The sequence below is a fragment of the Sylvia atricapilla genome, chromosome 3 (assembly GCF_009819655.1).
Source record: "Sylvia atricapilla isolate bSylAtr1 chromosome 3, bSylAtr1.pri, whole genome shotgun sequence".
NCBI classification, from domain to species: domain Eukaryota; kingdom Metazoa; phylum Chordata; class Aves; order Passeriformes; family Sylviidae; genus Sylvia; species Sylvia atricapilla.
The window spans coordinates 44,708,224-44,736,189 of NC_089142.1; the positions used below are offsets into that span (position 1 = coordinate 44,708,224).

Here is a 27,966-nt window from a genome sequence, read left to right on the forward strand (position 1 = left end):
ACCGAACCAGAGAAAGTAAGCTCACCGACATGGAAAAAAAAAAAAGCTCTGAGTGCTCTGTTCTTTTACAATTAGCAAAGGCAAACACACTTGTGTAGCTTTTTCTTCATGCAGTGATGGATAATGTTCAGGTCACAACACGATGTGTTGGGTGGTGAGGTCTGTTCCTGCAGGCCTGTTAAGAGCATCACTCATGTCAAGTCCTTCCTGTAGCTGAGGTATGATGTTGCCCAGCAACACTTCCCTGCTAATCGAGGTTCACACACTGTAAACAGCTAATAAAGTTACTCAGGGGGCAGGGGGAGAAAAGCTGGTTGGAAACACAGGCAGAGGACCAGTCTCCTCCAGTTGCAGTTGATATCTCCCAAAAAGTAACATTTCAGAAGCCAGTGGAGAGAAGAGCAATTACTGTCCAGCAATATTACAATCTGAATGGGCTGCCGTTTCCAGTGCTTCACCAAGATGGCTGTGATTGCTATAGAAACTTCTGAAAGTGAGACAGAGAGGTTTTCCAGCACTGGAAATTACAAATGGAGAAGGTTAGACTGGGTGCAAAGCCCATTCAGTCAGGCAGCTGCCAATCGAGTCTCTTTGCCAAGTAGATTGTAGGAAATGCAGATTAAAATGTCCATGGAATGCACCAGGCAAATTAAATTTCAGTCACAGTTTTGGTGGGCAGACAGCTCCAGCCTGTGGTGCACCTGGGCTTGCTCTCCCCCTGTGGCCTCTCCCACGGCCACCTGCCCCTTGCACACAGGTACTGCAGTGATGCTGCAGCAGTGATGCTGCGGCCACGGCAGCCTAAGGAATACAAGTGAGATGAGGTATGTTGGGAAAGGTGGTCCAGTAAAGGATGTCTGGGGGGGAAAAAAAGCCACACACCATTCCAGGTAAGGGAGCAGTGCCCCTACCCACTCCAGATCTAACATTTCTTCTAGGGCACAAGCCCAGGAGATGAGGGCTGCTGCCCTGTTCACTGCCCTGTGACTGGGCTGGCACCCCCTGCCTGTCTCGCCCACCCTACTGCCTGTGTTAGCATTTGAACAGGATTGCTGTCCTTGAACATTGCCTGCCAATCCCTTTCCCTCCAAATTGCATTGGACAGCTGAAACTCTCCCTTTGGGGCAGAACCGCTGGCAGTACAGCCAAAAGCCTGCCATAAACCAGGAGACAAGCCTAAACCTGAGGGAGGTGTTGATGCTTGGGACTTCCCCTTCTCCATCTTTTCAGCAGCTTAGACAAGCCCCTGAAATCCTCTCCCACAGTCCATCATCCCCAGCTTTGGTGGGACACCCACGTGCAGCTGCAAGTCCAGTAACATTTCTTCTTAAGAACTGCTCTGACCTCCTTTTCCGTAGCCCCAGCCCCTTCACCTGTGCTGGGGGAAGGTTTAATACCTTTTTGTGTTCATTGCTGGCCTTGGTAAAACAACTTGTCACCCTTCTGGCAGCAGGTTGGCAGCAGTTATTCCAGTGTCTCGCTCCCCACTGATTCCCTAAAGGAATGCTGGTATCAGTAGGCTTTATCACCATCATAGTTTCATTTCCTTCTCTTTCCTGTCTCTCCTCAGCCTCCTTTGGTTAAACTCCAGGCAGTCAGCCAGAAGAGTCTCAGGCAGGTAAGTGCAGACACAGGTGCCATTTCCCTCCTCCTCTGTAGCTGAGACTCTAAATAATAGGAGGTCAGAGAGCAAAAATGACACATCGAACCAATGTAGCTACCATGACGTTCTCCGTTTATTCTCTCTCAGACAGTGGGTTATATAGATTCTCAGTAGAGTTTACCATGACAGGCCATACAAAGAATGCAAACAAACACTATTTATCTTATTCTTAAGATGGCTGAACTGTTCATGCCACAACACTATACCCAAAAGCCCACTATTCCCTGTGACACCTTAACATGAAATTTCCACTGTGCCACAGAGGTCTACAGGCCTGGTAGGCCCCAGGGGCCCACAGGCTTGCAGATTAAGGCCCAGGCTGGGTAGCTCACCCTCGACTGAAATACAAATCATGTCCTCACTCTCCAAGAAACTCTGCAACACTCCTCCACAAGCTGAGTGCAGCCGCTGTGCCAGGCTCAGGCAGATCCAGTGCTGTGCCCCCTCACTGTGTCCCTTCACAACAGCTCTACTTCGGATAGCTGCTTCTCCAGTCACTCTTGGCTTTGTGGCAAAACAATAAAAGCACTTTGTGAAGCAATGGAATTTCTTACCTATCTCTATTCCAGTTTCCAAAGGTTCTTCATAGGCTGTGATAGGAAAAAAAACGTTTGCATTTCGGTACACAAAATTATATGGCCTGCATAAATAAAGGCAATGAGATTTGTCTTGCAGCATAAGGGTGAACAATGTAAAATGGCACACTTATCAAATCCAGGAAATGTTTCCTGTATGGATTTTTTTTTTTTTTTTTTTCAGAAAAAAGAAAAAAGCCCTTTTGGTAGTGAATGTAATGGGTATTTTGTTTTGGTTGTGATTCTGTTAATTTACACTTCCTCAATACACAGTTCTTTAAAAGTCGGGGTGGCTTCATCCTCCGCTCTCAGAGCACTTGAGGATAAACATCCAGACATCTGCTCAAGCCAGTGCCTGTCACCGCCTGCCCAGCCTTTTTACATACATTGGTTGTTTTACTAACACCAAGCTGCTGCAGTACTGTCTATGTATATATATTACATGTGCTCAAGGAGTTACAAATGGGTTCTGCAGTCCTTGTGGCCTGTAACTGCTCCCATAGCCATGAGTTAAGACTTGGTTAATGGATGCTAATCTATCAATTCTTGAACAATTCAGGAAATTAGTTATTGACATAATGGAGAAATTGTCTGAGTGTATCACAGCAACCCATACTTGAGGACACCTCTGTCTGCTAGGGTTGACCTTAATAATTAACAGCTTTACCCACTGCCCCAGAGGTGCTTTACAAGGCAAGAGGCTGAAGGTTAAATAGCTTCTGTGCATCAGATGTGCTCATTACACCAGTATGTCTATAATGGCTTTTCTGAAGCCACAGCAGCTTGTTAATTGATTGTTCTCATTTCACGGTCTTTCCAGGGGTCCCCTGTACCATTGCAAAACTGTGCCCTTGTCCTTGCCAGATTCCCTTTTCCTGTTCAGACTAACTATTGTTCCCTCTTTGAACAGGGACTGCCTTCTATTGCTTTGCTTGCCCTTGGTGGGCTGTATGGTGCTGCTTGGGCACCCTCCATCCCACTCCTCCACCTCAACTCTTCCTTCTGTCACACTCACAGGCTTGACAGCCAGCTGCCTGCTGTTTAACCACCCACCTCTACAGCACAGCATTCAGGCAGTCCTGCAGTTCTCCCTGGTTTGGTCCAGCATTTATTTCAGTTTTCCAAAATGAGGCAGCAATGATGAATCAGAAGTGAAGTGTTATAAGTGACTTGGTGTGGAAGAGGAACAAGGTTTGCAAGGAGAGCAGGACCAACCAGGAAACCACCGTTCATCAGTCACAGCCAGCATGGCCTCCTGAGAGGAAGGTCCTGCTTGTCAAACTTCATTTTACAACAAGGCAACCCACTTAGCTGATCAAGGGAAGCCAGTTGATGTAATTTTTTTGAATTTTAGTAAAACTTTCAATACTCTCTCACAGTATCCTTCTGGACAAAATGCCAGGCATACAGCTGGATAAAGACATCATGCCATGAATGAGCAACTGGCTCACCACTCAGGCACAAAAGGGTAGAGGGAATGGGGTGACATCAGACTGGTGACCCGACTACTGGGGTTCCACAGGGCTTCATCTTAGGCCCTACGCTCTTCAACATCTTCATAAATGACCTGGATGCAGAATCTGAAGGGATCTTGGGTAAGTTGCCAATGATACTAAATTGGGAGGAGCTTTTGAAGCCCTCAAGGGCAGGGAGGCCCAGCAGAGAGACCCTGACAAATTAGAGGACTGGGCAATCACCAACCATATGAAGTTCAACGAGGGAAAGTGCCAGATTCTGCATCTGGGATGGGGCAACCCTGGATCAATGGACAGACTGGGAAATGAGAGGCTGGAAAGCAGTGCTCTGGAAAGAGGAAGAGGAAGGGCAGACACTGATCTCTTCTCTGTGGAGACCAGTGACAGGACCCAGAGAGGGAATAGGTTGAAGTTGTGTCAGGGGAGTGTTGGGTTGGGTATTAGGAAAAGGTTCTTCACCCAGAGGGTGGCTGGGCACTGGCACAGGCTCCGCAGGGAAGCCTGAGAGAGTTCAAAAAGCATTTGCACAATGCTCTCAGATGCAAGGTGTGATTCTTGGAGTGGTGCTGTGCAGGGCCAGGAGTTGGACTTGGAGGATCCTGAGAGATCCTTCCAACTCTGCATATTCTGTGATCCTGTGACCTGGTTCTCTGCTCAACTGCTACAGCTGGAAATAGGAAAACTTTCTGGGCTGGGAACACCTTTGCCAGCTCATTTAGCGCTGAAGCCATTGAGCCATGAATGCCACAAGCTCCTGCCTATGTTCCAAATAAGAAATGAGCTTCAGAAGCCTCAGCCTTTGGGTCAAAATCATCCAATGTACTTAAGTATTTGATTATGGTGGAAGATGAATTCCCTACAAAAGAGAAGCTGGACTCTAATACTGTTGGAGTCCAGGACATCCCCTTGGATGGCTTGGGACGCGAGCAAGGGAATTTGAGCCCTGGACACGGGGGTGTGGAGCCGGTCCAGGGGGCTCGGAGACCTTGGCACAGAGCCCAGGAAAACACCGGGTTTGATTTTAATCCATGGCAAAAGCTTCCAACATTGCAAAAGGAATTACAAACCACTGGGATGTGAAAATAGTAGTTTAGTACAGTAGACGACACAGAATTCAGTAGTTTTAGAATTTATAGAATAGAAGTAAATGGGGACAAGATGGCGGAATTTGGGTGGTACCTCATATACTTCTTCTTCCTCGTCCTCCATCTTTTGGGGTGGTGATGGCACAAAGTAGTTAGAGTGGATTGGAGTAAAGTAGAAATGACACTTTTAGTGTGGGCACTGGGCATTGGTACAAAATAGCAAATAACCTACATGTAGTTATCTGTATAAATGTTAGGGGACATCCCCTGAGGCAGTCAGTCACCTCGTGTCCCAGCTGCTGTCCAGACCTCGGCTGGGAGCAGAGAAAATTCTGAGATATCGAATAATAAACACCACGAGAAACCTGAAAACAGACCTTGAGGACTCTGCTTTTTTATACCGACGTGACTCGGGGCTTTTAGAGGGCCAAGGACTTTAAACCACCTAAATCTCGGGTGAGGGAAACCCCCCTGAGATAGTACCTCCTGTCTTTCAAAAAGAAAGATGACTAAATATTTTTTGCATATTAACAGGGTAAGCAGAGGGTAAAAGCAGGGCAAAGCAAGTTTCAGCAGAGCTTCCCATTTCTTGGCTTAAAACAGACACAAGCCCTCATCTTCCTATTAACTTCACAGCTCTCCTGTGGAAGGAAGGATCCCTCCTTGCACGGTGGGGTGAGGACGTGTACAGAGCTGTGCTACAAGTTCTGGGGAGATTTTACTATTTCACTTGGGCTGAGATGCTCCTGTTGAATGGAGATGTTAGGGAAGTTGTCAGGATTTGTGGGTCCCTCTCCTCTACATTTGGTGCATCTACCATCAGTGACAAACAGACAAGTTCAATGCTGTATTCTAAGTGAATTGAGGCACCACTGTTCCATTATCCAGGCAAAACACAGTCCAGGCTACAGCAGGATAAAAAGTAAATTATGACTGAGTGAGAAGGGAAAGCTAACCCTTAGTTCTATAGGAATGCTTCTGTAGTCAGGCGCATCATACACCATCATCTCTGGCTTCACTCTATGTTGGGATCTCTTCTCTTGCCTCAGGGAAGGAAAAATTTTGTTCCTCAACCTTTCCTAGAGGAGTGTGGATGCACTTGCATCACTTTCTCTTCAGCTGGCCGTTTTAGTAGTGCCAAGAGACAACTTCTCATCAACCATGCTCACTGTTTCTGCAATTCAGGGGCACTTCCAGTCAAAACACATTCCCTGTTCTTTGCTTGTCTTCTCCAGAATCTGCAGGTGCCGGCCTCTCTTGATGGTAAAAAATTAGCAGGCTGGAGCTATGAAATCCTAGGCTAGTGAGGATTTGTGGGGATACCTGTCTTAAAGATTTGAGTCATCATCCAGACACCCCAAGTTCCCCACAAGACTTGGATCTGCTAGGGCTCTGGAAACACATCCACTCTGCAATCAGCCACTTCCCAGGGATAACGGGAATGCCTGCATTAGGACACGGCTGTCGGCTTCCTCCTCCCATTATTTGCAAAATCACAGAATCAGAATCATAGAATAGCTTAGGATAGAAGGGACCTAAAAGTTCCCACCCCCTGCCCAAGGCAGGGACTCCTTCCACTAGGCCAGGTTGTTTAGAGCCCCACCCAGCCTGGCCTTGAACACCGCCAGGGATGAGACATCCGCAAGTTCTCTGGGCAACCCGTTCCAGGCGCAGTTATCCTCCATACTCTACCTCCGCTCCGGAGAGCTCCCGCTGAAGCCCCGAGCGCGGCCGGGCTGAGGGCGGCCTGCAAGGCGGGAGCAGCCCACAAGATGGCGGCCGCGCTCCGCGGCCGGGCGGCCCGGCAGCGACACGGCGAAACACAGCCCGGGCCGCCACCGCCCGGCTCGGAACAACGCCGAGCGAAGGCACCGTACTGCCTGAGCCGAGAGCCCTTTCGCGAAGTTTAGTGTGGAGAAGACTGAGAAGGGATTAATGCACATATACCTGTCTCAAAGGCAGGAGCCAAGAGGATGCTGCCAGACTACTTTCGGTGCTGCCCAGCGACAGGATGAGGAGCAATGGACATGAACTAAAACACAGTAAGTTCCACCTCAACATGAGGCAGAACTATATGTTACTGGAATAGGCTGTCCGTGGAGGTTGTGGAGTGTCCTTCTCTGCAGAGACTCCAAAACCTGCTCCTGTGTCACCTGCTTTGGCGGAGGGTTCAGACTGGGTGAGTTCAGAAGGCCCCTCCAACCTGAAAAATTCTGTGAAGTGCTGGGGAAAAAAGAAAAAACAAACAAACAAATATATATATAAAGAAAACAAGAAACAAGGGAGGCATCAACCCTCCCCAGCATGAGGTACACTCCTGTGTCCCAGGTCAGGCCGGGGGACACAAAAATGGGGGCAGAGGGGTCCTGGGGAGCGGCAGGGTGGCTGCTGGGCAGGGAAGTGTGGGGCAGGTGGGCAGCAGAGCCTTCCACAGGACAGGGATGACCCACCACGTTTATGTTTTTAAACAGCTTTATGGTTTTAATACACAACCATTATACACAGTCCATTATAACTTGATTTTGGGAAGCAATGGCTTCCTTGAAACTGGGGCTGCCTTATATCACAGAATAATCTAAGTTGGAAGGGACCCACAAGGATCATTGAGTCCAGCTCCTGGGCCTGCACAGGACCATCCCCAAGAGTCACACCACGTGCCTGAGAGTACTGTCTAAACTTCTTCAACTTTCTTGGTGCTGTGACCCCTTTCATGTTGCCTGATCCTATCCCAGCCTTCTCCCCATGGCCAGATGCTGCCTTGCAATGGCTCAAGCTCAGTCCTCCCAGTCACAGCACCAGCAGGATCCTTCGGTGCAGGGTACAGGGCTTGTGTGCTCCTGAGTAAAGCCACAGGCAGAGCCCCGAAAAGCCTTTGGATAGCTTCTGCATGGCTACATTGTGACAAAGATCCAGGTGGATCCCCGTCTCCAGCCCATCATTTTTAGCATACGTTTGGTGGTGATGGAAGGCTGTCTCCACCCTGGGATGCAGAAGTTCTTGGTGGGGGTCATTGCTGCCACTGCATGTGGGGACTTTTTGTCAAGTGGATCTGGTAGTGCCACCTGTTCCTGGGACTGAAATAATTCTGGGATGCTCGTTGCACGTACAGGTGGTCTTAAAAGAAAGGGTGACTCACACAACTAAAGGTGCAGCTGTGAATTCTCCCCATTTAAGGGCAGCTATGTTGACGAGTTGCTCTCAGTATCTCACTGAAGAAATCTCTCTATTGTGGTTGTCTTCTGCTGGGATCCTGTTCTCAAAAAATCACAGTATCGGGAACAGACTCAGAGGAGTCTGGCTTTTAAACAAGCCTGAAACTTCAGTGCTCTGTAATCCAGAGCACTTGTAGGGTTTGGCTTACGACAGGCTCCTCAAAAATACCCCCATGACTGTGCCTTTATAAAAAAAGATGGTCCTTGCTTGGGCTTACTATGGTTAAGAGTTTCAAGAAGCTCCCTAGTCCTGCTATTCTGCCACTCCATCATCAGTGTCTCCACTTCTCCTCCTCCCAGAGTGTTCAGCTTGCAGAAATCCTATTTACTGACAACATCCTAGGAGAATGTACAGACTGTATCCTCCCCAAAAACATAAGCAAAGAAACTAGAAGGTACTAGAGGGGGTGGCTCAACCTCTGCTTAACGTTTCATAGGTTGTTGTTTGGTTTTGGGTTTTTAAAATTATTTTGTTTGTTTTTGTCATGAGAGCAGCTCTTGTCTGCTTGGTCTTCTCCATGTGATTCCCCCTTCTAGACTCATACCTCTGTTGATTGGTGCAAGCAGCTCCTTGTGCATTCAGGTTCTGTTCTTCTGAGGCACCAAACTTTCCCCTCACAAAGTGCAAGCATACCACGTGGCACTCAGGGAGTCAGGCATTTCAATGCTCAGTGTTCTTGCATACTTCGGTACCTTTTAGACTCTATTTCTTAATCCTCAATTGTTTAAAAAATGCTAAATTCAAGTGGAAAATATAGATGAACTTGTTAAACATTGGTCCTTTGTGGCTCGCCTAAAGGAAGAAATTATATTGAGATTTTTTAAAGTCATACTATTGGACAAACACATTGAAGGGAGGTACATAAGAAAATACCTCTCCTGGAAAACTTTGCCCCTACAGAGAATCTGCTGCAACGAAGTCTGATGATATGCAGAAAAATTACCTCACTGTTTCAAGATTATTGGTTCATGTAGAGTGAAGAAGAAACAAGGAAAAAAAATCAGCTCCCATCAGGCATGCTAGAGCATAACCTGCTCTGCACATCTCTTCCCATATCAGTCCAAGCCCATGAAAGAACTGCCATCAATGGATGCTGAAGCCTACTGAAGGCCTTTAATGTAGCAAGTTGATGACCCTTGGAGGAGCTGGCTTTTCTGGAAAGTCAGCTGGATTGCCAGGGTAACCACATCACAAAAGGATACAGGATGGAAGGATACAGACATTTGCTGAAAAGTTCTATGGGCATGACAAAATTAAATGAAACTGGATGTCCTAGAAAACAGTTTTCACATTCATCATTTCTCTTGGCTGGATTCCACAGCATTGCAGAAACATTTCTACAAGAATTGATTAATTTTCACATTCTGGGCCCTGGAGAGCTTCCTATGCTGCTCAGAATAGGTAGGTGTTTTTGAGTACAGGCTTAAAGGGGAGGTCTAAGCCAGCTGGGCAGAGCCAGCATCCTTCAGTTATACATTACCACGCATATGACCGAATCCTGCATCGACAAGCTGAAAGGAAAGACAGTAAAAGAACTATCTGCTTATTTTATCCACATCTAGCAGCAGGATATGCATGTAAAAGCAGATGAACTGTGGGGACAACAGTAAGCTAATCTGAGACAGAGAGCAAAGGTGGATCTTTTCTCTGAGACAAAGAATAACCTTCATCTGGCCAATGACTAAACAAATGGATCCAAGCTACAGGGTAGGTTAAAGTCAACATTTATCCAGAGTTTAAAGAAGTTTTAGACTCATGGGTTGAGTTCAGTTCTTAAGTTCTAAACGAAATGTTTCTTAAAGTGTGGGTGAGATCCTGCTTGGTCTGTTTACAACTGCAGTCTTTGCAGAAAAGCTTACCAGTGGCTGCAGCACTTCACCACTTCCATCTCTCCAGCCAAAGCCTTATTCTTCTTACATCCTCTGTACTTTCCTGTGCTGGAGCAATTCACTCATGCAGATACTTCTACTACTTTCCAGAGATATGGGGGTTTCACGAAAACTGGCTGGAAAACTACTTGTATGTCCTCCAAAAAAACCCCAAATCTGAAACAAACTCTCAGGGAAATGACTCTCCCCCCTCCCCCCTGCCAACATTTCTTATTCTTCAAAGGGGTTTTTTCCCCCCACATAAAAATAAGGTCAGGACTCTCACTATTTGGAAATGTCAGTTCAAAACCCTGCTCTACCTCTAACTTCCCTGTTCTAGAGAGTCTATGAACCAGGTTAATGGTTTGTGGGTACTGACAACAACTGCATGACAACTCCACCCCTTCATTTCATACAATAGAATCATCATAGAATGATTTGGGTTGGAAGGGACCTTAAAGATCATCTAGTTCCTACCCCCCTGCCAGGGCAAGGGATAACTTCCATTGTATCAGGCTGCTTCAAGCTCCATCCAGCCTGACCTTGAACACTTCCAGGGATGGGCCATCCACAGCTTCTTGAGCAATTTGTTCCAGTGTCTCACCACCCTCACAGTAAAGAATTTCTCCCTAACATCTAATCTATACCTATCCTCTTTAAGCTCATAAGTGTTCCTCCTTGTCTTATCATTACATAAAAAAGCCTCTCTCCCTCATTTTTATAAGCCACTTTAATTACTGGAAGGCTGCAATGAGGTCCTCCTGTAGCCTTCTCTTCTCCATCAAGAGAAGAGCAACCCCAGCTCACTCAGCCTGTCTGGGCAGGAGAGGTGCTTCATCCCTCTGACCATCTTCGTGACCTCCTCTGGACTCACTCTAACAGGTTCACATCTTTCTTGTGCTGGGAACCCCAGAGCTGGATGCAGCACTCCAGGGGAGGATTCAGAGAGCAGAGTAAAGGGGCAGAATCACCTCCCTTGACCTGCTGGCCACACCTCTTGATGCAGCCCAGGATGTGTTTGGCTTTCTGGGTTGTAAGTGTACACTGTTGGCCCCTATCCAGCTTTTCATCCACGAGAACCCAAAAGTCCTTCTCCACAGGGCTGATCTCCATTAGTTCTTCTTCCAGTCTGTACTGCCTGGGATTGCCCTGACTCAGCAGCAGCACTTTGCACTTGTTGAACCTCATGAAGTCCTCATGCACCCACTTCTGCTGTTAGTCTAGGTTCCTTTAAATGGCATCCCTTCCCTCTGTTGTGCCAACTGCAGCACTCAGCTTTATGCCAATCTGCAAACTTGCCGAGGGTGCACTTGGTCCTACTGTCAATAATAAAGATACTAAAGAGACAGAGTCTCAAGGGACAGAGTCTTTGACCACATCTCTCTGGCTGCATCCATCCAGTCAGTGCCTTATCAACCAAACAGTCCACCTTTCAAATCCATGTCTCTCCAATTTGAAGACAGGGATGCTGTGTGGAAATCACTTGCCTTGTTACAGCTCTGACTTTGTATATAATTGCCCTTTGGAACAAGGAAAAGTGAGCGAACTTGTCTTAGGGCTTGAGAGAATAATACTTGCATTATCCCTGGCAGATGGGGAATAAGCAGGAAAACACTGGGACTCCAGAAAAGGCAGCAGAAGATAAGAAATTCCTGATTTCCACCACCAATTGGTTTTCTGGAAAAGGACCCTTATTTTTAAAGTTAGATTAGAGCACTTCTCTAGATACAGACTGCAGATATTTTGCCAAGATACCTTAGTGTGTTTCCGTCAATAGCTACAGCAGCTACAAATTTGTACTTCTGGATGAAAGGTACTTTATCAAAAAAGTTCCTGACAAGCTCTTATCTACACAGCACATCACTGACATACCTATCCCGTGTGAAATCTGTGCAAGAAAGACAGGGTTTGTTTTGTCAAATTATAGGTAGGAAGCACCCTTCAAGACATCATGCACCACAGATTATCAATGTAGAAAAATACACCGAGCATGGTGGCAAAGGCAATACAAGGAAATGGGAAAAAAAAAAAAAAAAAAAGGAAACTACTTATCCTAGCTACCACCGAGTTGCTGAGTATCATGAATTTTTACTCACGCTCTCCTAAAATGAAAGGTGCTGATATCAATCTGTACAGAGAGCTTGTGGATTGGAGAAAGGTTGTTATTGTGTTGGAAAGAGAGCAAACGTTAGTAAAGCCCCAAGCAGGTGAAAGACACAGTCCTTCTAGAAACAGAGGTCACAGGAGTGTGCCAGCAATGAGGCTGTCATTCTGATTCCTCCCTTCCACTTTCTGCTAAGCGCTGTTTTTCTCAGTCTCTCAGAGGTTAAGGACAGATGGGAACCATTAGATCTTCACAGCTCCTTTGGGAGCTGTTAGTCAAGCCTGTCACACATCACAGTCCTTCAAACCTCACCTGTTTACCTTGCCTGAGACTTGACTGCAGCGTCCCTCACACTTTTAACTGTGGTAAGTGCACACCCTTCAGAAACAGGCCTCTCTTGGCTTGGACACATCTGGAAAATGTTCCAACTACCCTGACAGCTTGTTATGGTGATTAACCACCTTAATTCCAATAAATCTGTGCCCAGATTTTCATATGAATGTATCTGACTTCATCTGAAACACATTCCCATAATTTACTAGATTAAAGAGCCTTTCAGTACCTGGTATTTTTCTTCCAAGGAAGATCCTTCACCATCATAATCAATTCTCTGCTTGGCCTTTTTTGATAAACTAAAGAGACAAAGTACTTCACGTCTCCCATTGCAAAGCATTTTCTTTGGGCTCTGAATCATTTTGTGTGGCTCTAATGTTCCACCACCCATTTTTCAACATCAATTTATAACATGCTGGCCATCCCCGTGCTGGTCTCACAAATACAGTACGTGCTCATATCCATTTGCTTGTCCCTTAGGACTCTTAAAAAACAAAACAAAATAAACCCAAACAAACAAAAAAAATCTATTCAGAGTCTGAGGCAGATACAAGCCAGCTTCCTTCTGTCTGGCATTTGGAGCAACCAAAAAAGAGCTATCAGTCACCTCCACTGGTGCTGCCATCTCAACAGGTGAAAGGAAAGCATGACAAGGCTGGCTCCCTTTTCCCACATAATTCAACACTGGAAAGCAAGGCTGTCCCTGTGCAGGGTTCTGCTCTGAGCACAGACTGCCCCAGGCACACCCAGACCACATCCATGAGGATAAGCAAGCCAACGGGCACAGACTGGCTGTGTACAGGCTGTTAAGCCCTTAGCCATCAAAGCGTAGTGACTGCAGACTTTCCATGCCCATACCTGGGAATGTGCTGACATCCTGAGGCCAACACTGGGCCAGGGACCAGGCTCCCCATGGACCCAGCTGAGTTCCACTAGCTGCGAGTGCTCCCCACCACTGCCACCTCCTTTACCAGGAGAGGTAAATGCCATCTTAAAACACAACCAGTCTCCAAGGAGGGAGAAGGATGAAGTGGCTCCCTCATTTACTCCTTTCAAACAGGGAAGCAGCGTTTCTGAGACCAGGGAGGCAGCGACAGGCTGGGGCGTCCGGCAGTTGCATCAAACCTCAAATGCAACCTCATGCATCTCAACAAGGAAAAGGGCACAGGGTGAAAAGGCAAGAAGGGAAAAAAGGCAGTAAAGGCACTTTTGCATAAGCTCAGAGAGGAGAGCTTGTGTCTAGGGCTTGCATCACCATGCAGCTGGGATCAAATCCAGGCTGGCAACCTCACCCAAGCTGATGCTTCAGCCCTGGGGGGTCTCTAACCTGCCAGCACCAAACATCCACTGGGCACCAGCACCCTGGAGCTTCCTCATCACAGGCCTGTCCTGCAGTTGCTTGTCAGAGCTGAAACAGTAGTCACCCAGGAATCCAATGCCAACAAAGCTGGAGGCACTTCACACAGATTATATATAGGAAAGGTGCCCAGGGTGTGCCTAAATAAAACTTTGTCTTCAGTTCCAGGTTCTCAGATCAGGAGGCTGAGGGGAGAGTGATTTTGGAAAAATATAATCTCAACCCTAGCTCATCAAAAAGGAACAAAAATACCTGATGGCTAATATTTTATTAGGCTTGGATTAGAACAACAGGGACTTTTCTTTGTTGCTACAGAATTTTACCCATTCTTGTGTCTCTCAGTGGCAGAAAATGCTGAATCACAAACCTGGAGCTTTAGAAAAAAAAAAAAAAAAAAAGTATTTCATATGCAGAAGAATCATATCTTACATAATTTCATGCTTCCTGCCCTGCTCTCTGGTGCCACGTTCCTCATTTTCAGGCTGTTTTAAAGTTCAGCTTCACAGAACAAATCCTGACCTCAGACATGGGAAATATGCTGCCTCATCACTCCAGGATCTTTTCTCACATGATTAGTCCCAACATTCCTGCAAGTAGAACAGTCCCCAATGCCACTGCTGCAGACATTAAAAAAAAAAACAAAAAAAAACAAAAAACCAAAAAAAACCACCCTACCAACCAACCAACAAAAAACCCCAAAAAACCAAAACAGAAAAGAAAAGGCAAGATATTTTTTCTCTCCTTTCACAAAGTTAATGCTCACCAGCATCACAGCCTGATTTCACAGGCTGGGGGCTACTTCAGCACTGTAATGCTGTTGCCATCTACAGACAAGCAACAGTCTTAACAAACATATATACAAGTTAAAGTAGGAATACATGCCTAAACTGACAACTATTCCTGAAAAAGTTTGAAAGGACTTTAAAGAAGATTTAAGATTTTGGCCAAGATGTAAGATCTGGGTGCAAGTTAATTGCAGACAGCAATTAGTCCTCATGGTATTGGTTTTAATACTAATTATGTATTCATTCAACTGGCTCCATTTTTCTGAAGATTTTTATTTTGATACTATAATTTCAGCAGCCAAGAGAGGTCACATTAAGGGGCTGATCCAGAAGACACACACATACTCTGTTTATTTTGAACAAAAGATCTGAACTTATTTGAAATTACTGCTATCAATTACCAAAGAATGATGGAAGGCACAGCCGTGATGAACAAGCTCAGGAAACAAGCAACAGGAAAGCTGAAGATTAATTTACTTGCTTAATAAAGCTGCTGAAAATGTAAGATTTCAAAATTAATAAAAGAATCAGTCAATTATTCTACTGGCTATAAATGACAAATATATACTGAAAAACATTTTGATTGAAGTATTAAAGTTACTGCAAACTCTTTTTAGTGTGCTTAGGCCTCTAAGAAGGAATATGGCTCTTATTCAGTAACCTAGTGGACTGGTTTTTGTCAGTATCTGTAAGAAATGCAAAGCAAAACTGAAGCTCCCACTCACTGGGAGACTCTACAGATGACATTTAAAAGAAAGCGTATCAGCACAGTGAGATGAAAATGGAGTTTCTGTTAAATTATAACTAGCCAGACAGTTATACTGCTCTCAGGTTCTTGATAAAGGCAGAAAGGTTGCCTCCTGTGCCTGCAGAGTTCATTGCCAGGTGGCTCAAACCATGCGTGGTTTACTTGTCAGACTCGGCCTCTTCTTGTTGATCCCTGCTGAACCTATGAAAGGGAAATGCCCAGGCCCCAGGAGCAAAGACTGCTCCATTCTTGTCATTCTGGGGGCAAAACGAAGGCAAAAGGAAAAAGAAAGCAGCAAAGGCATCAGACCCACCTCAGTCTCTCGCCAGAGGAAAGACACTGTAAGACTGAACCCTGAACAAGTCATATGAAAAGAACCAAAGCACAAAGCCCTCTAACTAAGTCAGAACAAAAACGTTTGGATAGGATTTCTGGAAGAAGAAGCCAGAGGTGTTTGTGAAAAAGGACGAGAATAGGCACTTCCAGTGACCACAGCACTACAAACAAAAGCACTTTTGTGCACTCCCGGATTACTTGCTCTTATTTTCTCTTACAGTCACATGCTTATGTAGGCCTGTACTGTTTGAGAACGTGATTTATTAAGATGCCTTAAATTGCAACCAAGCATTGTACTATTAATACTGACTTTGTTTTAACTTTCCTGTTACTTAATATAAATTCACATAATTTTAATCTCTTATGCAGCCAAATCCCCACTGAATCCTTTGAAAGTTTTTGTTGATATGTGCATTATATTTCCAAAGTATTTCAGATTTATTGGAGTCGTTGTTTCACTGGTTTGGGGACAAGCCCTTCTTTTCAGCAGACTGAAACATCCAGTAATGTGAAACAGATCTGGTGACCCTATACCATTAAATCATGTTTTGTGGTGCTTTATTCCTGCTCCAAAAGACTTTATGCATTAGCAAGTACATAAAATTGCACCAGAGACTGAATACATATTGAAAAGCAATAAATGATTCCATATGATCTTAATTTTTCAAAGCAGTGCACCACTGTTTTAAAGCAATAGTGTTTAATTTTCCAATTAAAGGAAGTTTTTTAAATAGCCCTTCTAACCCACAGATATGGGAACACTCTCACTTTGGATATTCTCTCCAGATGAGAGATTTGGGTACACCAACAATTTTCACAGTCAAATGGTGTCCTTGGTTAGCAAGCTAGCAAGGGTGCAATTAGCCACGGCAGTTAATTTCTTCCTTTTATTCCAAAAAGCTTGTGTCATCATTACTACAGGTCACAAAGGCTCCATGAGCAAACTGAATAGCACACGTTCCTCTTTAAGCTTCACACACTTGAACATCTGTCAGACCTCAGCTAGAGTTCCTTCCCAGTTTTCCCTGTTTACTTCCAAGGGAAAAAAGAAATCCATTTTGGTTAAACAAGGTTTATAATACCTCTACCTATATTTTAAACTAGATATGCCTATTATGATGAGTAACTGCTGTATATAGAAGCAGCATGCTCTTTGGCAGATCAGCGTGTATTCAATTAGATTGGCTCACCTAAATGGTACCCCCAAAAAATAAACTGAAAAATCAATAAAATCAGGTCTTGCTCTCACTGTCATTGCCTTTCTATAAGTAATCTGGCACTGAATGACTTCAGTTGATGTTTTGGTCTGCTGAACTGAAGGAATTGATTTCGCAAGGCAGGCAAGGGTGTGTGCCAATGGAAGAATTCAACTTTTCAGATACAGGAGGGGTTTGCAGGGCAGTTGTTGTAACTGCAACCCTGAGCATGTGTGAATGACATCCACATGAGCTGCAAGGAATGTAAAGTCTTTAATACCAGAACAGGGCCGGGGCAGAACCGAGGCATTAAAGTTCAGAACTGCCCTCCTAAAATCCCCTGCTCAACTGATGCCTAATCCTGGAGGCAATGAAATCCTATTTTTAGGCTGTCGGTATCTCAAGATACATAATATTCTGCCACGACCACCCCAGGCTGGGCAGCTCTGTGCCTGTCTTCCCCCTGGACCCAGTGCTGGAATTCGTAGCTCCGACACGTTTCCTTGCAAGACGAGACCCACGGCCCCGGCTGCGCAGCCTGCTCAGAGCACATCCAACACATACCAATGCGCTGTGGCTTCTTAGAGCACGCTGCTGTAATCACTCTGCCAAGACGGGACAGCAGCTAGGAGGTGCCCGGCGCTATCCCATCGCTCTGCGGCGTGCACAGGCACTCGGGAAACATGACCCCCTTCCCATTCCTCTGAGTTGATGCAGCTCCTGAGTCAGCAGTTACCCAGTTCCTCCGAGGTGGGAGAGAGAACCAGCTGCAAATGCTTACCGACTTCCCCACCATGTGCTAAGCCGCTGACTGCTTTTGCTTAACACTTCACCAGCCCCTTTGAAGCCTTCCTCAGCTCCCCAGGGGAGATTTCTTTTCCCCTTGTATGCCTTGCAGTGCCCCGCAAACCAGGAGACATGAAGTAATTTTCTCCTTCTTCTGCCCACAGGGGTTCAGATGTCTCGCTCTGACCTTCCCGAAGAGTATCTTACCAGGCAGGCAGGCTAGCCTACCACGCACTCCATTTCCAACCAGCCTGTTGAACCCGTACTGCTGCTTGGAGGAGAGGGTGGGGCTTCGGCATTCACGGGAGCAATCAAGGAGAGGCCATGACCTAGCAATAATAACATTGCCGTGGGGAAGGGAGGGGAGCAACCTTGGATTTCAGTCCCCTTTTGAAAGTGTGCTCTATGTACTTTACATCAAACATCTGTCAGAGAAAAAAACGTAAAGTTCTGGGAAAAGGACCAGGAGCCACATCTTCAGCTCCTGAACAAGTGCTCTGATCACTGGAAATACAGGATGACAGCTTGAGGGAGGTGCTTAGACCTCTTCCTCCAGAGGCCACGTACGGGAGAAAATAATTAATTCTTTGGAGGAAGTGAAATAGGCCGTATTGGGCACCTGGTCTCAAAAGGAGAGGCAAGGCTGCGAGCCTGAGAGAAGGTAAATCCTTTCCTGCAGCCCTCATTCTCGTCACCTGATGCCCGATTAAATCCCCTGCTGCACAAGCGCGACTCCTGTTTGCAGGTAGAGGGAAGCAGGGCTGTGAGAGGCAGCTTTTTTAGGGCTCTGCTGTGTAAGCACCGCCACAACGAAGCAAGGATTGAGGATGCATCAGGCACTGCACCATGCAGACAGGTCAGGCACCTCGGGGACGTTTTTTTGTCCCGTGAAGACAACCAACACACTGACATAGTTTCAGAGGTGTGGCTTCCAGGTCTCCCTGTCGGTGCCCTACCTCTAGGCATTTGGCACACCTGGCTGCCAGACTCGTACCCACCCAGTCCCTTCCCCTCCCACCCCGCACACATCTGCACTGCCTCGAAGCCCACATCTGGAGGGCACCTGCAGCCTGGCACAACTTAGCTTTGAGACAAGGGGCTCGGGGAACGCCGAGAGATGGCTTTGCCTGGTCCTCAGTGCAGCGATAGCCTCTGGCTGAAGGCAATTTTCGTGCGAGCGCCACGGCACCTTCGGAAAATGCTTTTCTGGCGGCAGGGCTGCAGGCAGCGCCGGGAGCGAGGGGCAGCTCCAGGGGAGGGGGCGCAGAGCCCATCCGAGCCCCCGCCCCGCGCCGCATTTTACTCGATTGTTTATTATTTTCCGAGGGGCGGCGGCGGGGCGGAGGCGCCGGCCAATGGGACGCGTCGCTGAACTGACGGGCGACGGGCGGCGGCCAATGGGCAGCGAGGGCGGGCCCCGGCGGTCACGCGCGGCCCCGGAGCATGACATCATTCAGTTCGCACGGCGCAGCCTAGCTTGGTGGGGGCGGGGCCGCGGCGGGGGCGGGGCCGGGGCCGGGGCGGGGCCGGGGCGGGGCGGGGCCAGCGCCGCCGCTCCCCCTCCCGCGCTGTGTGGGCGCAGGAAGGTGTTAAGTTATAATGATGGAGCAATTAAGCGATAAGTGGGTATAATTAACCCCACGTAGGGTAACCGAGACGGGCTTCAGTGGACATGGCCGTGTTGCGCAACGAGTCAGTGGCGGGGCAGAACGGCGTTCTGTCACTCAGACCAGCCCAAGCTAAGGGGGAGAGCTATCTATCTTCACAAGTCAAAATCCTTTCATATAACCCAAGATGAATAATAATAATAAAAAGGCAGAGTTTCTTGCTGTATCTCAGCAATTTGACTGCACCCTAATAGTATAAACTCAAGAACTCCATGTACTCCCGAGTATTTAAAAATTATGAAGCAATCTTTTGAGCAACGTCAGCCTAAAGAGCAGGCTTTTTTAAAGGGTTTAAAATGTGCAATTAGTTTTTGCTTTTCCCCACCTCTTATCTTTCTTCCTGGCCCTCGAAGTATATTTGGGTCACATCCATGGCGCATCAAGAACCTGGCTATTGGTTTAAAATGGAAACTGAGAAGCTCTTTCAATGAGACATTAAGAAGAGAGATTTCAGCGAAATACTGATATTGCAGGCCTCATAAATAATGCTGATAGAATCCAACTTGAAGTGATCTTTAAGTTGCTGTTCATCACTTCAGGAAAATTTTTTTAGTTACAAATCTGCATCTATCTTTGGCAAACCCATCAAATTTCCTTAGAACAATTTGGACCCTTGCTCTCAGTCAGCCAATCTTTCTGTAACAACTGTGAAACCCATTAGCCAGTTTTAGTCAAACTAGGTCAGAAAGTTAAAGTCTCAGGGTCTGAATTTGGCTAGTTTATAAATGACATTTCTTTGTAATCATCAGCATCCAGGTTGCTCTGAATCAGCCACAAAGCCTATTGCCTGTTGCCCAGTCTGTGTTTAAAGGACACAGTAGGGAACTGTGGGAAGAATAAAAACACACTAAGGGAGCCACTCTCTCACGGGGTGAATGGGAGGGGTACACAGGCTTATTGCAGGGGACACAAACTGCTCAGACACCAGGCTGCAGGTGCCTTACAAAACAACCCATGATATGCTTGTTTGTGTGAGTTCCACGTAGACAATGCAGCCGTTGTTTAACGTAAGTGCAATATAACATTAATTTATTGAGCGGCAGTACACTTTACAGGGAGATGTCCTCGATGTTGTACTGACAAGAAGTTCAGGTCTCCCACCCCCCATGAGACTTTAGCTCCAACCCTGTTTCTGCAGTTAAGATATTTGTGTGAGAGGTGAAACTAGAAATGCCACCTGCACTTCTCTAGCTGCCATGTGACTGTGACCCTGCCTGATCCATATAATCCAGATACTGTGATAGGCGCACACGTTCCCCCACATCAGCTTGAGCGGCCGTAGTAGATAGAAGGAGATGTAGAGGAAGACACAGCCCTGCCCTAAAACACTCGCAGTCTAAGTAGGCAAAGTAAGTGAGCCGGCTTTCAAATGGCCTGAGGGCTGGCCTAACTTTATTCCTGTTGAAGTCACTGATAAAACTCCCATAAATGGAGCCTTTTGGAAAATCCCAGCCTTGAGGCATGAAAGTACTTAAAGGAAGAGATTGAAAATTGTGCAGGCTTTAGATTAAATTTTGATCAGTTTTTATGTGTATTTCAGTGGGCCCAGCCATGGAACGACAATAAGCAGAGCTCCTGTGTCTTTCAGTATTGCTCATGTACTTCTCATAAGCAAAATGTGTAGAAACAATTATACTGTGGTTTTAATTACACCCCTAAACTGCATTATCACGGGCACACACATGGTGCATGGAGCTCTGAAGAACTGGTACCATGACGTATGATAAAGGTCGTGCAACTGATATACCAGTGAATTCTGAAGAGGACAGATAAACTTGCTTAAGGCTGGCACTCAGGTGATCCAGTTTTATTTCTCAGTTCTGGCATGGGCTTCCTGTATGACCTCAGTACAGTCATGTAATTGTTCAGTGCCTCAGTCCATCATCTTTTTTAATAGGGTTACTACTTACTTATTTCCTTTCTCCCGCCCTCTCCTGCCTCACTTAGACTGCAATTCTGCCGGGGAGTGGAGCATTTCTAACCACGTGCAGGGCCTTCATCCAGTACAATGAGACCTAATAGCAGTGCCTGTAGAGCAATGCAATGCCAATTAAATAAATAAATGAAGATGATAATATCATTTAGGACTAGATTTGCTGCTTGTAACCCAGCCCAAGGTCAAAGTGCTATGCTTCCCCGGAACCTCAGAATGCACTCCATGTGGAGGTTTCTGCAGTGGTCAAAATCAGCCCCAAGCAGTAGCTAGTTTTGGGAAAGGGCTCAGCACCAGTCACAGTTTCACAGCCAGCCTTTTCTGGCTAACTGCTGAAAGCCACAAGGAAAGGCTCCTTGGAGATGTGGTGTTAGACTAAGCATCTTCTCACCGCACCTTTTTGTCTGAACTTGGTTGGTGGCTCTTCAATGCCACTATGGTTTTCCTCCTTACCTACTGCTAAATCATACACATGAATGCCAGTGTCACAGTTGCAGAGTGGCTGGTGTCTTTTTGAGCTGGCTTGCCTTCCTGTAGGGGCCATATTACAAAAAAAGACATGGCAAGCCACTCAACATTGTGACCCAAATTGGAGTTGGAATGAAAATGATTTCCATTACTCAAAACCTGCATTCATTCCGATTAATTCAGTGTCTCCTGCTATATTTAGATAGTCAGGGATTAATTGTATGCATGCTGAAATGCTGTCCCTTGTAATAAAATAACACTAAACTATTCCTAACTTCAGTGCCACTTGAATTTAAAACCTAACTCAATCCTTAGGGCCTTAGGCCTTACTTAGCAGGATGTGGAAGGCATGCAGGATTCAGGGCCTTGCTCTTTTCTAATCAAACGGAATAGTTTTCAAATCTCTCTATTTGTCTGTAATGCAATACATCAGGAATAGTTTAATTTGTCTCCTAATTCTATCCAGCAAAGCTTCAGAAGCACACCTGCTTCTCAGTCCATGCTATTGACTGTACCTTGTCTCAGAGACAATGCTACCGTTGGACTAAATCTAGTCTACAGTCTAGGTCGGTGTCAAGCCAAGTGAGAACCGATACACAGAAGTTGCCGCGTGAAGTATTTATAACTACGTCCATATTAATAGCTTTTATGTTCTTTGGTTTTGTGGGTCACCCCTTTATTGAACCCATAATTAACCGCATCTTCAAGTGAGCTACTTTGGAGAGCTTTCTGCTAGGGAATGGCCTCCAAGGAGGAGGTACAGCGGGATTATGTTCACATGTGGACATGTCTGAACGTGTTCCTGGCATCACCCACAGGCAGAGTCAAAGTTTGCAAAGAATTACTAAATTAGACTCTGTATTTTAAAGTTTATCAGAATAGTTCGTGCACCAATAATTTATGACCAGTGGAAACAAGTACAGAAAAGAAACGGGGCTAATACAACCCTTGGAAAGATTTACCGGGTACTTGAAAAAGCTTGAGCGCTTTCCACCAGGCCGGCCGGAGAGGACTCCGGAGCCGCAGGGACAGCGAGCAAAGAAGCGCGGCTCTCGCCAGGCGCCGGCAGCTTCTCCGGCCCGCCCATCCCGGCGGCTCCCCCCGCCCATCCCGGCGCTCCCGCCCCATTGGGGCGGCTCCTGCCCGCGCCGCCCGCCCGTGGGCGGGCCGTGCCGAGCCGTGCGGTTTGGTTGAGCCTCCCTGCGTGTGTCTATAACTTTGTGTTGCTGCCGGTGGTTGTTAGGAGGAGGGATGTGGAAGTCGGCGGCGAGCAGGGTGACAGGCTGCTCGGGCGGGCTGCGGCGGCGGACGGGCTGGGCGCGGGCGGATCGCTTGCCTCTCGCCGGCTGCTCGCAGGGGGAGCGGGCGCTCTGCCGTTTTCCCATCCTTCGCCTTTAAAGGGAAGGCTCTCTGGAGCTGAAGGCGCAGGAGCAGCAGGAACCATGCAGCAGCGCTGCTTCTTCCTCCCGTGAATTCGGATCTCGATTGCTGCCGGTTGTGGAGGTGGCTGTCGATCCAGCACCCCCCCGGCACCTCCCGCCCCTGCCGATGTGGCTTTCCCTGCCTCGTCTGCCTGCGCTTTTTAAATTACTTAAGTGAAGGGGGGAAAAACTGTCAAGATGGCAGCAGCAGGAGCAAGGAGGTTATGAATGTGGTGTTGATGCTGGAACAAAACCTATTCTCTTTGGCAGCCCTAGGGAGGGCTTAAAGCTACTGGACCTGTTGGAAGACTGGTGATTTGATTTGTTCCGTTGTGGTTGCTTTTTCCCTGCAAGAAGGAGGATTTGTTACTATTTTTTTTTTTAACCGACCAGCCCCCGAGGTGGCCTTCTCCTAACCCCTGCTCCGTCGGCTCTGAGATTTTGGGGGGTTGCTTGCGTGTGGCTTGGGGGCACCGCAAAGTGACAGGTTTACGCTAGTGTGCAGTTGGATGTATGCTAAGACTTCGGCTCCTTTTAGAGCGTTTTGAAGAAGGAAAAAGTCTTCGGTGTAACCCAAAGGACCCCTCTCTCTGCCCTCTTGCCGACGGAGGGCGCAAAGGACCACCCCCCCAAAAGGCAAGATATCTGCGGAAGCGCCGAGGAGCGAGCGCGGAGGCGCCGGGGGCGTGGGGGGGTCCTCTCCCGGCGGAATACAGCGCGGTTCCCGCTGGAGCTATTTCTGCATCCGCATGGAGTGAAACATAAACAAACGCACACACGCACCGCGGGAGCGGCCGCCGCTCCGCCGGCGCGGAGGGCAGCGCCGCGGGCACCTCCGGCACCGCCCGGCCCGTGCTGCCGCCCTGCGCGGCCGCTCCGGCTCCTAATCTGATTTTTTTTTTTTTTTCCCTCCCTCCCCTTCTCCCCCCGCCTCCCAGCTCCGGCGTGCGCATCGCCCGCGGGGAGCGGGGCTCGGGGAGCAGCGGAGAGCCGGCCAGCCTTAGCGGAGCGCGGCATGCCCGCCCGGCGGCCCCCCGCCTGCTAGGCTCCCGTCGGCACCGAGGAGGCGGCGGAGGAGGAGCGGGGTCGGCGGCCGCCCGCCCGTCCCGTCGCAGCGCCCCGCAGCCGCCCGCGGGGGAGGCCAAGATGGCAGAGGCGTCGCCCCCCGCCCCGCTCTCGCCCCTGGACGTGGAGCTGGACCCCGAGTTCGAGCCGCAGAGCCGCCCCCGCTCCTGCACCTGGCCCCTGCAGAGGCCCGAGCTGCAGGCCAGCCCAGCCAAGCCCGCCGGCGAGTCGGCCGCCGACGCCGCCTCCATGATCCCCGAGGAGGAGGACGACGAGGAGGAGGGGGGCGGCTCGGCCATGACCGTCGGCAGCGCGGCCCCCGCGGGCGGAGAAGCGGCGGCGGCGACCACCGCCGTGCCGGAGGAGGCGGCGCGGCTGCTGGCCCCGCTGCCCGGCGGCGGCCCGGAGGGGCCGAGCCTCTCGCCGGGGGGAGCGGCGGCGGCGGCAGGCGGCGGGGGGCTGAGCGGGGGCCCGGCGGCGGCGCCGAGGAAGTGCTCGTCGCGGCGCAACGCGTGGGGCAACCTCTCCTATGCCGACCTCATCACCCGCGCCATCGAGAGCTCCCCGGAGAAGCGCCTCACTCTCTCCCAGATCTACGACTGGATGGTCCGCTGCGTGCCCTACTTCAAGGACAAGGGCGACAGCAACAGCTCGGCCGGGTGGAAGGTGAGGCGGGATCCCGGGGGCACGCCGCTCCCGCCGCGCCGCCCCGACGGGCGGGCTGCCCGTGGAGGATGCGGAGCGCGGTGCTGGCGGCTGGCCCCGACAGCAGCCCTCCGGGCGCTGGTGCTGGTCGTGTTGATGGTGGTCTCCCTGTCGACTTTGCTTTTTTTAAGGGAGGGATTAAGGAAAGTTTTGTCTCTTTTCTGTTGCTGTGTATAAGCGGTAAGGGCTGTTCACTCTGGGGGCAGAGTACACGCTGGAGCGGAGCTGGTTTTTGTGATACACATAAGCAGGGAAAGAGAGAGGGAAAGAGAGAAAGAAAAATATTTCTAAGGTGTGTGGGTTTTGTTGTGGATTTTTTTTTTTTTTAAAGTTATGGTAACACCACAGGTAACTCATGATGGAAATGAGCAGAATTGCTTTTATGCATGGTCAGTCTGAGTCTCAAATCTCAAATACAGAACGACTTATTATTTTTGTGAAGAAAACCCTCAGTTTTTTGCCCATGTGTTCCTTAAAGGCAATAGAGGGAAATTCCAGTTTTGACATTTCTTCATAAAGTTAATCAAAGCATGGAGTTATTGGCTGTTCAGCCGCGGGAACGCTTGGTTTGTGATTCCTGCGGTGCCAGCGTATGAGAGCACTGTCTACTGATAGCCCAGCGTTTTCTGTCCAGCACTGCGACAGCGAGCAGCTAAGAGTACTACCGTTTTAATAAACGAGGGGGAAAAAAAATCTGATTTTGTGGCTTGTTTACTCAGCACGTGCAAAAGCACGTTGCAGGCAGGCAGGGTTTCACCCTCAAGAAAGTCTTACAGGGCCTACAAGGAGCCAGAGCTGCACGTAAAGCACATTTGAAGTGATTTCCAGAACTGCTTTTTTTCTTCTCGCTTTCCTGTTCATCTGTCAGCGTCTGTTGGACGCCGAAATGTCACGTACTTGCAGCTGTACAGAAATGCAGGTGCTGCTTGATGCCGATACTGTTTGCAGAAGGAAATCCCGGCAAGGTTCAGTTGCTGCTCAGGGCCGATACTAGCGGCATCTGACCCGGAGTTTTCGAATGTATGGCTGAAAATGAATTTGCCAGCAAGTTCAATGCTTTTATAGAGAAATTACATTTTCTCTCTGAATCTGTCTAGATTTGGATCAAGTGATAACTTTCAGTATACAAGTTGGTCAGAAATACTGTGCAGATAAAACATTTCTGGCAGTTTCTGTACTAGCAGCCCTGTCTTGTATTTTGGTGCCTGGGCAAGACTTGCTGCTAGGAATTGAAGTGGGGCTCTATGATTTTTACCTTCCAAATGAAGCACTGTAGAGGAAGTATTTAGTTGACAGACTTGTCTCAGGCCAGGGAAAATACAAAGTTCATCGCTGGCGTAGCTAAGTTGAAGACAAGGCTTTTAAAACCACGCATCCTTTTTACAGCTTTTGTGTCTGTATTAGGTGTTGAATTTTGATCTGACTTTACAAGTGTGACGCAGAGTGTGATAAAGGGTTACATCTTCCAATGACAGCCTGTGCCTTCGTAAGTTGTTTGGTATAACACAGAAGCAGTGGCTTTAGATGTCAGCTGCTATGACAAATCCAGCATTTTTATCTGGTCCTTTGAATTTTCAGTAAATTCTCAATATCTGATTCAAACGAAGACTTACCTAACAACAGGCCTGATGCTGTTTTGGCTGAATTTGGTGGCAAAACTCCTTTTCACTCTAGCAGAAGCAGAATCTGGGCCATAACATGAAGTGCTTACATTGATTAATATCCTTAATACCGTCACAATTTTTCTGACAATTTATACTGTTAATTTGATATTGATTCCTTTGCTGAGCAGCATTAACTGGTACTTGGAGCTAATTAAAATGTTAAAAACTTGGTTCCCTTGAGATTCTTCTGTTATAATTTAGTTCAGAAGTTTCTCACAAGCCTTTAGGATGACCTTTCTCACAAGATGCAGGCATACTGGTAGCAGCAAATTCTGCCTCTAATGATTGTGAGCTGTCTCGGAAGTTAGGGTGAGGCATTCGGTCACGTTAATGGTGGGTGCAGTTGTGCGTGAGTGGTAGGGGCGTACTGGAGGGGGCAAAGGGTAGACCAGGAGCTAATAATTTGCCAGGCATCTAAAACTGGAAAATGTAATTCTTTAGCAAGGCTAGGATTTCTTTTTTAAGTGCGTATACATTCAGAAGAGGACTACTTCTGTTTCTTGGCTGGAGAGTAGCTTAGTTTGTGCAGAGCAACATTCTTATATGGGAACTCCATCTTAATCTCCTGATGTTAAAACACATTGTGCGTTATTATCGTCTTTTTTTCCTTCACAGGTAATGAATACAACTCTTCAGGACCTAATGTCAGCTTTTCACATTAGACTTCTTCAGTTTGCTAGTTACTCTGAGATTTTAAATGAACAGAAGATAGTTCTGTGTTAGAAGACTTTTATGTTAACTTAGAGTATTTTTACACAGCTAAATTCATCGTTGAAGGCAGCAAGCCCATTTCACAATATTCTGCTCTGCCACTGAGTGGGAAAATTGTTATTTTAAAAGAAGGGAAGAAGAGAACTTGGTCTTACTACCTTATGTATTATTATATGTGAAATATTAATACTGTTTCCAGTGAGATATGCCGAATACCATAATCCATAAACATAGCCAGGATTATTCTCCTCAAACAATTATTTTAAGAGCTATAAATTAAAGTTACAACTATCACTTTTTTTTTTTTTTTTTTTTCTGCCTAGGGCATTAAAGCAGAAGTGAATATTTCAGATGTGGTTAGGAAGGCATTTATTATGTTTCCGGTAATTCGGATAAGGTTTGCCCAATATACCCCCCCAACAACCTCCTTTGCTTCCACCTCCCCGTGGCCCTGATGGGACCTTGGCTAACCTAATAGTGCCTGAAGCTAACTAGGGCAGTAGTGTACGATGCACTGCTGCGGAGGTACCACGCTCCCAACACTCCTGTGTGCCACGGGCCATCCCGGCTGGTACAATCCTGAACACTTCCAAACCACTGGAGAGGGTTTCCTTGCATGTCCCAATATCTGCTTCTGTCTCAGATGCTTAGGGAAGGTCGGTATTTAAGGTATTTATGTTTTTCATCACTGGAGGGGGGAAGAGATCCCAGGGTGAGCTAGTTTCACCCTTGTGAAATGCGCTGTGCTCGGTGACTGTTCCAGGTACTTCTACAGAGCTCCTAGATGACTAGATCTTTCCTCATTTCT

At 47.5% G+C, this 27,966-nt stretch overlaps 1 protein-coding gene and 2 long non-coding RNA genes across 19 annotated transcripts in view; 1 reads left to right on the forward strand and 2 right to left on the reverse strand.

The window, feature by feature from the left end:
* Nucleotides 1-1,398: 1,398 nt before the first annotated feature.
* LOC136358996 (uncharacterized) lies at nt 1,399-18,929 on the reverse strand. 14 transcript variants are annotated; one of them, XR_010743200.1, is made up of 6 exons: nt 18,588-18,929; nt 14,103-14,260; nt 8,556-8,803; nt 7,935-8,048; nt 6,746-7,021; nt 1,399-3,493 (listed from the first exon to the last, which is right to left on the reverse strand). It is a non-coding gene; the product is annotated as an uncharacterized lncRNA (long non-coding RNA). The 14 variants fall into 14 exon arrangements; XR_010743206.1 differs by lacking the exon at nt 18,588-18,929 and adding an exon at nt 17,303-18,543; XR_010743199.1 differs by lacking the exon at nt 18,588-18,929 and adding an exon at nt 17,303-18,543 and having other exon boundaries at nt 14,103-16,991.
* Nucleotides 5,283-6,599, reverse strand: LOC136358406 (uncharacterized). The gene is made up of 2 exons (XR_010743086.1): nt 6,458-6,599; nt 5,283-6,411 (listed from the first exon to the last, which is right to left on the reverse strand). It is a non-coding gene; the product is annotated as an uncharacterized lncRNA (long non-coding RNA).
* Nucleotides 18,930-23,780: 4,851 nt separating the features above from the next.
* The window catches only part of FOXO3 (forkhead box O3), an 88,733-nt gene continuing 84,547 nt past the window's right edge, over nt 23,781-27,966 (forward strand). For 3 of the 4 annotated variants that reach the window (XR_010743192.1, XR_010743191.1, XR_010743193.1), the window contains exon 1: nt 23,988-24,744. Coding sequence is in view for 1 of the 4 variants with exons in the window: in XM_066315221.1 (XP_066171318.1) it covers nt 24,160-24,744 (585 nt within the window). In the remaining 3 variants the exon portion in view is untranslated. Of the gene's footprint in view, nt 24,745-27,966 lie in introns of all 4 variants that reach the window. The other variant, XM_066315221.1, reaches the window with a different exon arrangement.